Source organism: Saccoglossus kowalevskii, chromosome 14 (assembly GCF_978046115.1).
Source record: "Saccoglossus kowalevskii chromosome 14, keSacKowa6.1, whole genome shotgun sequence".
In the NCBI taxonomy this organism is placed as follows: domain Eukaryota; kingdom Metazoa; phylum Hemichordata; class Enteropneusta; family Harrimaniidae; genus Saccoglossus; species Saccoglossus kowalevskii.
Genome location: NC_140654.1, coordinates 29,138,166 through 29,153,625, shown reverse-complemented (window position 1 = coordinate 29,153,625; position 15,460 = coordinate 29,138,166). Strand labels below are relative to the sequence as shown.

At 35.7% G+C, this 15,460-nt stretch overlaps 1 protein-coding gene across 3 annotated transcripts in view; it reads right to left on the bottom strand.

Annotated features, from left to right (window-relative positions):
- The window catches only part of LOC102805322 (uncharacterized), a 261,933-nt gene that overhangs the window by 96,597 nt on the left and 149,876 nt on the right, over positions 1 to 15,460 (bottom strand). For all 3 annotated transcript variants that reach the window (XR_014931631.1, XM_085508110.1, XM_085508109.1), the window contains exons 3-11: positions 14,334 to 14,873; positions 13,226 to 13,384; positions 12,562 to 12,915; positions 9,826 to 10,170; positions 8,095 to 8,202; positions 7,578 to 7,727; positions 5,291 to 5,632; positions 5,061 to 5,174; positions 2,874 to 3,233 (exon numbers count right to left, since the gene is read on the bottom strand). Coding sequence is in view for 2 of the 3 variants with exons in the window: in XM_085508110.1 (XP_085364236.1) it covers positions 2,874 to 3,233; positions 5,061 to 5,174; positions 5,291 to 5,632; positions 7,578 to 7,727; positions 8,095 to 8,202; positions 9,826 to 10,170; positions 12,562 to 12,915; positions 13,226 to 13,384; positions 14,334 to 14,873 (2,472 nt within the window). In the remaining variant the exon portion in view is untranslated. The remainder of the gene's footprint in view (positions 1 to 2,873; positions 3,234 to 5,060; positions 5,175 to 5,290; positions 5,633 to 7,577; positions 7,728 to 8,094; positions 8,203 to 9,825; positions 10,171 to 12,561; positions 12,916 to 13,225; positions 13,385 to 14,333; positions 14,874 to 15,460) is intronic.

The following is a 15,460-nucleotide window of genomic DNA, read 5'->3' as shown; positions in this document are numbered from 1 at the left end:
TCTTTTCAATAGAATGCTCTGCTATCAAGATAATATGCTTCACAGAAAGCCATACCCAGCGCAGTCCTAGCAGAGCCGGTAATTCACACCTTAGAGAATAGCCGTTTCTAGACCGGGGATAGAGGGGCTGTGGAGGGACTTTGACCAAGTGCAGGCTAAGATTTAAGCTAATCCCAAATGTTTGCATTTCAGCTAAACCAATTGTGTTCACTCACAGGAGGACCCAACAGTTAAATTATAGCACAGGCCACAGTGTTGAGGGTCTGTGCACTGGCTAAGAACACCCAAACTTGTTTCCCAAAGGAGGCAGCAATTAAACAGCAATGGTACAGTGCCATAACTACACTGTTAACCGAAATAAACCAACCACAACCAATTATCGAAACAACCACCATATATTTTTCTCCTTTATTAATATTTGTTTTCATTCCTTTTCCATGTTTTATTGATTTATAATGCTTATTTTTTTATTAATATCTGCAGTTTTTTCAATTGTTTTTTTAAACCATTGTGGTGCTTCCGATACTAGTTTGCTGATAGTTGATAGAAGGGAAATTTTGTGACGTTGATTGGTACACTCAGAAGCACAATATCACATGTGCAAATTTACGTTACACCCCAAAACGGCATGCGCGCACATGCGAAACACTATATCTTCGACTTCTGGGGAAGTCGTCTACTAGTATCCCACCAGTCATTACTCAGTACACGCTTCCACACTGATTGGGTCACTGTATTAGAGCGTACAACAACTCCAATTTGGTTCGCTGTCTACGACATGCACTAATAAAACTCTGCATTATGTAACGCCGTTATATGCTGTTCCCAACACCGTTTTGTACACAAAATATTTTCACAGATATTTTTCATATCGCATTAAATTATTCATAATAGAAAAAAATGGCAAAATATAAAAATGAAGCAGAGCATCATGGGTATTTTTTAATTGACTCTGTCTAAGCCACTTTAAAATCACCTTCCATCGACACTTCAACATAAACTTCTACAGTTTATAACACACATGAAAAGTTACTGGTTAAGTAGTTCAATGTAAAATGTTATAGTTTTGGGTGTATTTGAAGACTGAAGTTTTTTGTCGTTATTAAAATGTGAATTTTGTTTATGTTTGAGCTTAACCCCACTCATAAAGACAGGCTCTTTTTTCGGATAAATAACTCGCTGTATATGTGACTTTTTGGAGTAACTTCCTGCGACTTTTTGGAGTAATTAGCTGTTTATGTGACTTTTTTGGTGGAAAGTCAGTTGCTGAGTATTTTGGGGGTTGCACACTGTTCGAAGGTCCAGTAGTGAATGTATTGTTTGTTTGTTCAAGGTATTATTATACTGCTGGACATTGCCTTTATAAGAACAGAAAGTAGTACACAGTCTCATTGTCAGTCCATTTTTATCTCAAGAATAATGTCACAGAATGTGCTTGTATTGATTGTCAATTTAGTATAGTTATGAATAAGAATAGTTATGAATATAATAGTTAAATTTTCAAAAGGACTTCAAGTACAATGGTATTTTGGGTGATTAGCCTGGGCTCAATGTTTGCACACACTTCGTTAGCGCCTGTGATATGGGTCTAGACCGTATATTGAAAATGGATCATCTTCTATGTTTAATAACCTATTGCATTACACTATATATTATTAAGTATCAAGTGCATGATTTGTTGTGATTTTAAAAACAAATTAACCCAAAACTTTTTTTTCTAGATATATGATTCCATAATTCAAATTTTTCAAAATCTCGTATTTTACGTTTACCTACAATTGTACTGGCTTAAAATTGAAGCAAACTGAATCAAGGGAGGAAAAAGAGGAGAGCTGTCAATCCCCATGTGCCATTACCGGGTATATCTTTGACATGAAAAAAATGACCATTTTATTCATGTAATGAAAAATAAAATGATCATTCTAATACCCATTAAAAAAATGTCAAAAAAATACTATTATTCTGACCAGTGTAAAAATAGTGGTCATTATAACTACCAGTTTGAAAATACTGGTCAATATTTTGAACATTAAAAAAGTTCTGGTTGATATTCTGGCCATTAAAAAAATAGTGGCCATTATAATGGCCAGAAGTGACTTTTTAAAGGGGTCTGAGGGGTGAAAAAAAAACAGAGTTAAAGTGAAATGAAAAGTTATTATAACTTCTTCACTAACCTAAAAGTATGAATAAATATTCAAAAGTTGTGAAAATTAAAACTTTCCGAAACGCGACGGAATTTCCGAAAGTAATCCGGACGCTGTTATATGCAAATGATTTGTTGGCGTAAGCACATGCACGAACGCATATACCGATTGTCGGCCCGCTGACATAGATGATACCAGTACCCCCACTGGAGTGAAAAAAAAGGCAAAGGCAGAAAAAAAGAAAACGACACCAGATAACATACAAGGAAGCGTCATATCATCATCTAAAATTCTCACAAATCTGTTTATAGTTCACAACGTCAAGCAAGTTGACATGTTTTGTGCTTACTGGCAACTACTGTAATGTAACGATACAAGTACAAGTGTAAACAAGTAATGCATCCAATATAATGGCACCCGTCATCCAATATAATGACACAGCGTCATCCAATATAATGACACAGCTTCATCCAATATAATAGCACCGCGTCATCCAATATGATGACATCGCGTCATATAATATAATGACACCGCGTCATTCAATATAATGACACAGTGTCATCCAATATGATGACACTGCGTCATCCAATATAATGGCACCACGTCATATAATATAATGACATCGCGTCATCTAATATAATGGTACACAACTTTGGAGTATATATATGATATGCTATATCCAATGACCCCCTGTATTATAATACTAAAAACTGTAGGATTTTCACTCACATAGTTGTGACACTATTCGTATCTCCCAACCACTGTAAACGTTATAATAATAACTTGAAGTGAAGTGTAGAAATACGTCATTGTATGTTGATCTCCAGCCGTGTGTAGGTAATTGCGACGAAGATGAACCAGTTAACGACAACGCCGCAGATGATGTTTCATTTGCTCCATTGTATATGTACAAGTACGCATCAGAATGCCTGACGGAGAAGTGTTGAATAGTGATTATCATACTATAACCGACGTCAGTATGTATCCGCCATCTACAGTCACAGTACGATGGATATGGATTGGGGTATCCGGGTGAGTTTATCGTGTATGATCCATATGCTGGTATATACACATCGCCACCACATATACCTGTAATTAAGAATACACGCATAGAATTAAATTATGCTACAAGATAAAATCGAGGCTTTAGTGTGTGTTTTTTATATCACGTCGGCGGCAACACCAAAATTAACCAGACTCTGAAATGATACACGTATCACGTGACCAAAAAAGTATCCATACTTTGATTTTCAGATGCAAATGTCAAAACAGTCAAGTGTGTTTATTAATATTTAATGATGAGCACACTAAAACAAACCCACTTAGTGTATTATTGTGACTAGATAAGTGTTCAATGTATGTAGATGTATAGATAAGTGTTCAGTGTATATAGATGTATAGATAAGTGTTCAGTGTATATAGATGTATATATAAGTGTTCAGTTTATGTAGATGTATAGATAAGTGTTCAGTGTATGTAGATGTATAGATAAGTGTTCAGTGTATGTAGATGTATAGATAAGTGTTCAGTGTATATAGATGTATATATAAGTGTTCAGTTTATGTAGATGTATAGATAAGTGTTCAGTGTATATAGATGTATATATAAGTGTTCAGTTTATGTAGATGTATAGATAAGTGTTCAGTGTATATAGATGTATATATAAGTGTTCAGTTTATGTAGATGTATAGATAAGTGTTCAGTGTATATAGATGTATAGATAAGTGTTCAGTGTATATAGATGTATAGATAAGTGTTCAGTTTATGTAGATGTATAGATAAGTGTTCAGTGTATATAGATGTATATATAAGTGTTCAGTGTATATAGGTGTATAGATAAGTGTTCAGTTTTTGTAGATATATAGATGTGTTCAGTTTATATAGGTGCATATATAAGTGTTCAGTTTTATAGATGTATAGATAAGTGTTCAGTGTATATAGATGTATAGATAAGTGTTCAGTGTATATAGATGTATAGATAAGTGTTCAGTGTATATAGATGTATATATAAGTGTTCAGTTTATGTAGATGTATAGATAAGTGTTCAGTGTATATAGATGTATATATAAGTGTTCAGTTTATGTAGATGTATAGATAAGTGTTCAGTGTATATAGATGTATATATAAGTGTTCAGTTTATGTAGATGTATAGATAAGTGTTCAGTGTATATAGATGTATAGATAAGTGTTCAGTGTATATAGATGTATAGATAAGTGTTCAGTTTATGTAGATGTATAGATAAGTGTTCAGTGTATATAGATGTATATATAAGTGTTCAGTGTATATAGGTGTATAGATAAGTGTTCAGTTTTTGTAGATATATAGATGTGTTCAGTTTATATAGGTGCATATATAAGTGTTCAGTTTTATAGATGTATAGATAAGTGTTCAGTGTATATAGATGTATAGATAAGTGTTCAGTGTATATAGATGTATAGATAAGTGTTCAGTGTATATAGATGTATACATAAGTGTTCTGTTTATGTAGATGTATAGATAAGTGTTCAGTGTATATAGATGTATAGATAAGTGTTCACTTATCTATACATCTATAAACACTGAACACTTATCTATACATCTATAAACACTGTTCTGTTTATGTGGATGTATAGATAAGTATTCAGTTTATGTAGATGTATAGATTAGTGTTCAGTGTATGTAGGTGTATATATTAAATGACCATTGTATGTAGATGTATATATTAGCTAGGTGATCCATACGTCGATGTGTCGAGAATAAGTGACCAGTATGTATAGATTAAGTTCCCTTTCACTGTGTTCAGTGGTCGTAAATTAAAGTGACCAGGAAGTGTAAGTGAATTGATTACATGTTTAGTATATGGAGTTGTACGGATTAATGTTCAGTTCATGCATAGATTAAGTGTTCAATGTGTCTACAGGGTATGAATAGTATACCACATATCCGTTCATCGCTTCCGTCTTGACATTCACTGATACCATTACAAGCATATTGCCATGGCAAACACCCATTGCCGTCTTCACACTGGAAATCATAGTCTTGACATTCACCTACGGTATCAACACACAAAATCACAAACTATGATTATATTAAAGGCTTAGATCAATCACCCATTATTCATCGTGAACTTTTATAGATAATTAGATAAGAATAATGTGTAACTTACATGGACCAGAGTGCACGGTTAAATCATCAATGGAAATCGGAATATAATTCGAATGTCCTGCAATCACTACTGAATAAAACGGGTTTTGATTGCGTGAATATAAGAATCGCATCAACGTCCAGTCACTCGTTTGGTCCGATGTACTCCCTATGTGCATGCCCAATGACTCATTGTCTATCCTGTCTATCACATTTACATTCAGCTCGAAAGAGTCATGTACAGAACCATCCGCCTGATACCAAAACGCAACACAAGTAACGCTATTGTTACCATGCGTACTAGAGTAAATTGGCGTAAACAGATACGCTGATCCGGAATAACCAAGGAAGTGCATGTAATAACCTGCAATATGTTTAAAACAAATAGGATTATAATAAAGTAATCGTGATCAATAAAACTATACTCTATATATGCGAATACTTATTTTCTGAATGTATATCGATAAGAGAATAACTGTTTGGTGGCAGGGCTTATATAGTAAATCGGTACAGATTATGAAAGTGTTACAGACTTGTGAACAATTTGAGACAAAATAAATCATGCGAGCTTGTTCTTATTCAATTTGAATTGACTCTCAATATTCATACAAATTTGAAAATGTGACCCTGCATAAAGAAAATCACGGGGAAATAAAATTACAATGAATTTTATGAAGGTGTTAATATTTTTATTAAAATTTGTGAAATATTTATAAAATATTTACCCTGGAAGACCCACAAGCTTCATGAAATCTAAAAAATACTTTTTGACTGGCTAGTCGAAATTTTTCTGGTATCCTTCCGACTTATTGAACGATTTACTGGCGGTCACCCCAAACACGTTGTGATTGGTCAAGACGTTTCCAACAATCATACGAAATTTATAGAACATTTATGATGATTAGTTTATTTAAAAAAATATTCACGCCTTCGTGAAATTCTATGTACAGCAGTTGTTATGATAAGACAACACGCATATCCAAATGAGCTGATCTACTCTTAGCATAAACTGTTGTATGGCCATGTAACGTCAGTGATTTTACGTGACCTGAACAGCGTAGTCCAAGCTTGTTTACAGATTTTACGTTCGTTTTTACGTTTAGTTACGTTGTTACAAAACGTTGATTCAGCCTTATATCACCTATTCTTTAGAAGTTTGGGGTAGTACATACCCGTCACATCTTAAAGTTATACATACCACACAAAACATGATAGCCAGAATTATAACGTTTTCCGACTTTACTGCGCATGCACCACCAATTTTTAATACTCCCCAAATTCTTGATGTTTTTAAACTTCATAAGTCATTACTTTTAAGTTTTATGTATGATATAATTCATGAGAATCTCCCACAATCAATGTCAACATACATTTTGCAGTATTTACATCATAAATATAGAACACGACAAAGATGTCAAAATGATTTACTTGTACCTAGATTGAACACAGTAACGGGGACATTTGCAATATCTTATTTAGGGCCGCACTTTGGAACAGTATATCAATTTCTTTAAGGTCTAAACAAAAACTTATATTCAAAAATACTATTCGGGAAAATTTAATGTCAGAGTATTTAGAATAGAATTAATATTTATTATAAATGTATGTATATACATATATATATATTATTATATTAACATATTTGTGTATTTGAAATATATTGATGTGTAACCTACTGTCAGTCTTAACTTAAGTCATCAAATTCAAGTTATGTCAGGGATCTGACTCGACTAGCTTTTAAGCTATTTCAGATTCCATTTTACCTAGACTGATGTACAATTTTGTGTATTGTATGAAATATTTTCTAGGTAAATAAATTATTATTATATATATTATTATTAAGTGTAACAAAATTGGATTCAGGTTATCATGGTAAATTGAGACCAACATTCCATTCTTGTACGTATACAAAGACCGAAAAACATTACCTGGTACTCTTACTGAACAATCTTTTACCCTAAATATGGTGCTCCAATACCCACAATGCAAATGGAACTTTTAAAATTGGCCAATCGTTAGACATTTCAACATTTGAAGGCGCTCATACATGTATACATCGATTAATCATGTCGCACTACGCGACATCCGTATTGCTCGATTCAGGGCGCTATTTACCTTCTCAAAAATCCGACACGCATCGTTTCGTCATTTTTTCCAAAACATAAACTAACACAAGAGGGCGCCACGTCTACCAAATAAATAAAATATATAACATGTTTACCACGTTCAGATTATGTTGGTCTCGCTTATGACGTCACTTAACATATGTTGCTGACACACATACGCATATCAGCTGATTACATACTTACCATACCCAGTTGTATGGTCGTGTATTACACCATTCAATGATGAATAGTTGGCGACTCGTAACCATTGGTAACCGCCAGTCATGCTTTGTGTAATACCGCATATATCAGCATCTTCAAAGTCACACGTGACGTCATACGTGGCAGGCGTCGCTGTGAATGATTATAGAACCATTAGATACTGGGGAGTATTGAACAGCTGTGCGAAATTGAGTTAACTGAAAATCTATACATGTCTTGTTAAAGGACGGTGATCGATTTTCCCACAATGCATTAGAAATCACGAGTACGAGTTTTTACTTGGGCGCAACGTGCACTAATTACAGCCTGCGACTCTTCACATTCACCTACCAATATCTTCCAATCACCAATGAAATTATATAGTCAAAACCTAGTAACAGTGAAGGTCGAAATTTGTGCTGATATGAGCCCCATATCTTGCGCATACGCGGCGCAACGACCGCCGCCCTTTAAAGGAATTACACAAGTTACGAAACCCCGCGATATGTCATATTCTTACCTTGGTCACATGATATCCCCGAATATGGCCAAGTACATTCACAGAAAGTTGAATAGTCGTCACTGTAGCGGCATGTGCCGTTAATACAAGCTGGATTGCACGAAGGAGCTGTAAGTGAATGACACCTCAATGTTTAATGTTTGACAGAAGTTCATGGTTGGGTATTCCTCCAACACCGTAATATATCTTTTGTGCTGTTTCCTTGACGTGGTTGTTCTTAGCATTAATAGTTGATTTGATCACATAAGAATATATCCACCATCCATGACATTTAAGATTTGATTGAAATATTATTCATTTAATAATTAATTACCTGACGCCAAATCACACATGTAAAGGATAAGACATGTATTTTAAGCGTTCAAGCGAACTCTGAAGGTGATTTTAAGAGACTATGCTAATGCTATACATCCAAATTTCTAGAAAGGTAAAAATAAACGATCAATCTGGTACACATCATCAGATATTTATGAACACAGTAAATGCTCTTTCACCGTAAACTTGAAAGGTGCTTTTAATCACACAAATAATAATTCACCAACGTCAGTTTCGATTTGAACATAATATGTACGTGTGACGCCACCCCGTGTCCAACACGGCTCTCTGAAGATGTCCAGTAAAAAAACAAATCCAACCAATGTAAAATTCACAATTACGTACGATGACAGATATGGTACAATTAAGATTGCCAAGATGGTATTGCCAACGTGGGGTGCAATGGACAGTGTGGTCTTTTCTACATGTGGTGGAAGATATAGAAACACTTGGATAGTGTAGTCTTAATTTGCTACATTGGGTGGAAGGTATGGTAACACATTGACAGTGTGGTATTGAATTCATGTGGTTGAACATATGAGACCACTTGGATAGTGTAGTCTTTGCTACATACAGTGGAAGATATGGTAACACATTGACAGTGGGCAATTGGCTTCATGTGGTTGAACATATGGCAACACTTGGGTAGTGTAGTCTTTCCTTCATATAGTGGAAGATATGGTGACACGTTGACAATCTGGTATTGGCTTCATGTCTTTCCAAATAAGGTAAAACTCTGATATAGTAATACATTGATAATATGGGATTTGCTGCATGTTGTGACAAATGTAGTAAAGCAGTAATAAAATGGTGTTGACTACAAGTTCTGCTTATTCCATTCATTTTGGCAAAATGAATAACTATATGTCACCAATAATTCAACAAAATCGCACATAAAATTAGCTGTAATATATTTCCCATTCTGAGATTGTAAATATCCCATATATGCAGAAATGACTGAGTCGGTCACTACGAATGTGACACGGTTTTTGTTTTTACTGCTATCAGTCAGTTTGGCTTTCACTCCGTAAAAAGCAGCTCTAAACGAATTGATTGCATTTTGTTCAAATATTTAAAATTAAGGATACCATCACATTACTTTGCACTTTATTACAACTCAATCTGATTAAAATTTGATGTAGTGTACGGGCTTTAATTGTTTTGGCTATAAACTTATTTTAATTTTATTTTTTATTACTTTTGTTATTAATGCCTTTTTATTTTATTATTTTAGTTTGATTTTGTGATTTGTTTTAAATTCTGCCCTACATACATCCTTGTTGGTTTTCGCAATTACCAAAATTTCAAAAAATTAAATACTAGATCAAAATAAAATAAATATACCAAAAAAAAGCCAAAACTAGGATCTTATTTTAATCAGATTGATTACAACTACGGTTAAAGGACACTACTCACCAGATAGATGTGCCACTGTCGTCATCCAACCCTCACTAGAGGACGAATCGTACCTCGACGTCCAATCAATAATTATTTTATTCGTTTCCGAAAAATAATTACCAGAATGACTATATTCCGAACTGTATATATAATCTGTCATTGTAACAATGTCAGTTTCTTCAATAATTATCAATCGATCCACGTAAGCAATGTCAATGTTATGGATGGTGATATTGATGAGGTCACCTAGCATCGTGTGCACGAACCACACACAATTGTCATTAATGAGGTAATCATTGGGGTAGTTTGGTGACGTAATATACAATATTTCTCCATTCTGAAGGGTTATATTTCCACCGCAACCTGATAACACAGATAAATAAAATATATATCAGATATTTATATTATGTAGCTCACTTCAATATATAGTATTTATTGCAGCTAAAAGCAATTATCGGGTTCAATTATATTCACGGAAGTGAACATTGTTACCGCTTTGCAACCACATCCGGTAAAAACAAAGGTCGAAAATTATGAGAAAACTGTTGTGACTGTTGAGACTGTTTTGGACAGTGTTACAAGATTACCCCTGTGCAAAGTATGGTTGTTGAGTTTGTGCTGTTTATTTGACATAGAACGTTCTGTGACGTAGCTCCACACTAGTAATATCTACTAGCTGCAGATGCTCTTTATAAAATCTCAGATAAAATAAAACGTAATCATGACACGCGACCTGAAAAAATGAATCTATGTATTCAGGCGCCATATATATTTGTAGTCACTAGACAGGATCCATACACCTAGGCATTCACTAACCTGGACTCATAAATCTACGCATTCACTAGTCAGAGCCCATACATCTATGTATTCACTAGTCAGGACCCATACATTCAGACATTCACTAGTAAGGGCCCATACATCTAGGCACTCACAAGTCGGGCGCCATACATCTATGCATTCACTAGTCAGGGCCCATACATCTAGGCATTCACTAGTTAGGGCAATACATCCAGGCATTCACTAGTCAGGGCCCATACATCCAGGCATTCACTAATCAGGGCCCATACATCCAGGCATTCACTAATCAGGGCCCATGCATCCAGGCATTCACTAGTCAGAACCCATACAAACAGGCATTCACTAGTCAGGGCCCATATATCACTAGTTAAGACCCATACATCCAAGAATTCACTACTCAGGGCCCATACATCCAGACATTCACCAGTCAGGGCCACTACATCTACGCATTCACTAGTCAGGGCCCATACATCCAGGCATTCACTAGTTAAGGCCCATACATCCAAGCATTCACTAGTCAGGGCCTATACATCCAGCCATTCACTAGTCAGGGCCCATACATCCGGGCATTCACTAGTTAGGGTCTATACATCCAGGCATTCACTAATCAGGGCCCATGCATCCAGGCATTCACTAGTCAGGGCCCATACATCTATCCATTCACTAGTCAGGGCCCATACACCCAGGCATTCACTAGTTAACACCCTTACATCCAAGCATTCACTACTCAGGGCCCATACATACAGGCATTCACTAGTTAAGACCTATACATCCAAGCATTCACTACTCAGGGCCCATACATCCAGGCATTCACTAGTCAGGGCCTATACATCCAGGCATCCACTAGTCAGGGCCCATACATCCAGGCATTCACTAGTCAGGGCTCATACATCTATGCATTCACTAGTCAGGGCCTATACATCCAGGCATTCACTAGTTAAGGCCCATACATCCAAGCTTTCACTAGTTAGGACCCATACATCCAAGCATTCAGTAGTTAAGACCCATATATCTATGCATTCACTAGTCAGGGCCCATACATCCAGGATTCACTAGTTAAGACCCATACATCCAAGCATTCACTACTCATAGCCCATGCATACAGGCATTCACTAGTTAAGACCCATACATCCAAGCATTCACTACTCAGGGCCCATACATCCAGGCATTCACTAGTCAGGGCCCATACATCCAGGCATTCACTTAGTCAGGACCCATACAAACGGGCATTCACTAGTCAGGGCCCATACATCTATGTATTCACTAGTCAGGGCCCATAATCCAGGCAGTCACTAGTTAAGGCCATACATCCAAGCATTCACTAGTCATGACCCACACATTCAGCCATTCACTAGTCAGGGCCCATACATCTATGCATTCACTAGTCAGGGCCCAAACATCCAGGCATTCACTAGTTAAGGCCCATATATCCAAGCATTCGCTAGTTAGGACCCATAAATCAAATCATTCACTAGTTAAGGCCCATACATACAGACATTCACTAGTCAGGGCCCATACATCTATGTATTCACTTGTCAGGGCCCATACATATATGCATTCATTAGTCAGCGCCCATACATCCAGGCATTCACTGGTTAAGGCCCATACATACAGGCATTCACTAGTCAGGGCCCATACATCTATGTATTCACTAGTCAGGGCCCATACATCCAGGTATTCACTAGTCAGGGCCAATACATCCAGGCATTCACTAGTTAGGGCCCATACATCTATGTATCAACTATTCTGGTCCAATGTACGCATGTTCATTATAAAGGTAGATTTGTAGTTACAATCTGGTGAATCCGACCATGTCACCCATCGTTTAGGAAGATATTATATGGAGTTTAACAGTAAGAATCTAGCTTGAATAACCGATAATGCTAGTCGTATCTATACAAAGTACGTAATTATATGCATAAAGTGATTAAAGAGCTTTGTAAGTGGAAAACTTACTGGGCGGTCCACATGGTTGACTTGATATCCATACGTCATCAATTGCAATATCACTTGTGAAGCTTGTGCCACGAATCCCTTCAAACTCTATAACGTGTGATGAATTGTTAATATATGGTATCTGTGCAAAGCGCCAATAGTTATCCCTATTACCCGATCGAGTTACGAGCAGTTCTTGGTTATATGGGTAGGAGTTTGCCGTCGCATATACGTTGAGTGTACCCATTTCAGAGCCATACATATGGTACCAGAACTCCAAACAAGAACTAGCGACCGAGGGGGATATGTTTGTGGATTGTAACCTTGCAGTATCACCAGTATTTTGTCCCGTTGCTTCTATGTACATGTAATAACCTTAAGAAGAATGAACGTAGAGTCAATGTGAAGCTACATATTTACGAATGTAGTAGAATAACCACCCAATCCTAACACTCAACCAATCAGAGAGCAGCTTGTTTGTCGACAAGTTTTTTTCGACGTATCGAATTGTGCCTTGTATATATGCTTTGACTCAACTGTAAAAATGCATTTATAAAAAACAACTTTTCGTTGATAAACTGAAATATTTGGATTCTTTGATATTTTCAACATACCAATGTGACAAACATTGGATAGTGACAAATAAATAAATCACATTGGAACATAGCAGATGTACTATGATTACCATATGAAGTTCCTTCTGAATGATCATAGTATGGTCCAGTGTTGAGTGAGCTTGTACCACTATAGTCGCGTGTCCAGTCAAAATCATCACTGTTATCTTGTGTAAAGCCACATATAGCAGATGTCTCAAAGTCACATGCAACTTGCTGGCTCCGTATTCCTAAACAAGGCAACGAAGTTAACCTTATTATTGAAATATATTCACGATGGATTACATAAACAATTAGATGAAATCTTTTCCTTTGTAAAATGCATCTCACAAGACTATATTGACCAAGTACAATCAAACTTTAATGAGTTCACGACTATATTTTTCTCAGAATAATGACCGACACATTTATTGCTGACCAGGGAATCAAATGCATGGAGTCCAAGGTCGACAACAACTATGTGTGGTCGCTGAAAATATGCGCCACTGAAGTAGAATCAAATCGGCCAACATTGAAGAAAACTCAAATACATTTATAAATTGGGGAAGATTATGTAGTATATCAACAACTAGCTAACTATAATGGAATATAATTTTAAGTTGTATCCCATATATTTACTTTTTTTAATGACTTTCAGTGTTGAATAACTCATTCCTTCATTGTCATGAGAAAATCATCCAATATATATATTCAGTGCCATGTGAATAGTGACTTTCAGCATGACCATAACCCCATACATTCTAAATCACTATTCCATACATGGAATATCCAATTTAATAACCTTCTGAGTCTAAGTATTCACTGGCGTTTAACACACAGCATTGAGTATAATTCTGTAGAGGGTCGGCAAAGGGGATTTTCGTGCGTTGTAACCAATTGTTTTTATTTTCGTAATAATGTAATTTAAATAAATATAAAAAAAACTTAATTTCGTAGACAAGGTGTAAAACGTAACCAGCTGTTCATTCGTCCGTAATTTATACATAAATATTATTTTTTGTAAGCGTATAAAGCCTTTTCCAAATTAAATGTCGTAATTCGTACGCAATTTCCAATTTCGATTCTTGAACACAAATTGTAAAAAATATTATAAAAATGTAAAATGTAATTAGGAATTTGATTTATCTGTGACATATTCTGATACATAACACACAGTTGCTTACAGTGAACAAATCTTACCTTCCAAATTTACGCGACTATCTTTGGTAGTGCTCTTCTGACTGTCTTGTGTGGATCTGCGCGTTATCTCTTCACTTTTTGTAGTACGATATGGCTTTTGACGGGTTTGTACACTATCTGTAGTACCATCTAAGGAAGCAGACGTTACCTCTTCGGGCCGCGTGGTATGTGTTTGCATGTTATCAATAGTACCGCCAACAGAATAAGAAACAACGGTTCTGTCTACTACCTCTGCTGCTGCTGTTGTTTTCATCTCCATGGCTGGCACAGTCACTGTTGGTAAATTGGACTGAGGTGATGGAATGATTTCTAGGTTCTTGTATGTGAACTTCGAGGATGTTAGTCCGTCCCTCTCCTGGTTGATGAGCTCAGTTATACTTTGTGTAGATGGTCGTTGTTTACTGAAGTGTTTCATCGCTTTTGTTGTAGTAAGATGACTAGTGCGTGTCGTCATGGATACAGTAGAATCTTTGTAAACACCAAGAATCACCTTATCCACATTACCCTCATGATCAGTTACACTGACACTATCCCACTTTCCTAAGACATAGAACAAAAACGATTGAAATGCTAGTATGTAGATTAAGGTTTATATTTTAGTATATATACTACAGCATATAGTATTACCTATTGTTGATAATACTGTATGCCACAGTAAATATTTCTACAGGAGGTAACAGTGTATGCCATAGTATATATTTGTACGTTACGTAATAGTGTATGCCATAGTATATATTTCTACAGTAGGTAATAGTGTATGCCATAGTATATATTTCTACAGTAGGTAATAGAGTATGTCATAGTATATATTTCTACAGTAGGTAATACTGTATGCCATAGAATATATTTCTACAGTAGGTAATAGTGTATGCCATAGTATATATTTCTATAGTAGGTAATAGAGTATGCCAGGGTTTAAATTTCTACAGTAAGTAATAGAGTATGTCATAGTATATATTTGTACAGTAGGTAATAGAGTATGTCATAGTAAATATTTCTACAGTAGGTAATAGTGTATGCCATAGTATATATTTCTACAGTAGGAAATAGTGTATGCCATAGTATATAATTCTACAGTAGGTAATAGTGTATGTCATAGTATATATTTCTACAGTACGTAATAGTGT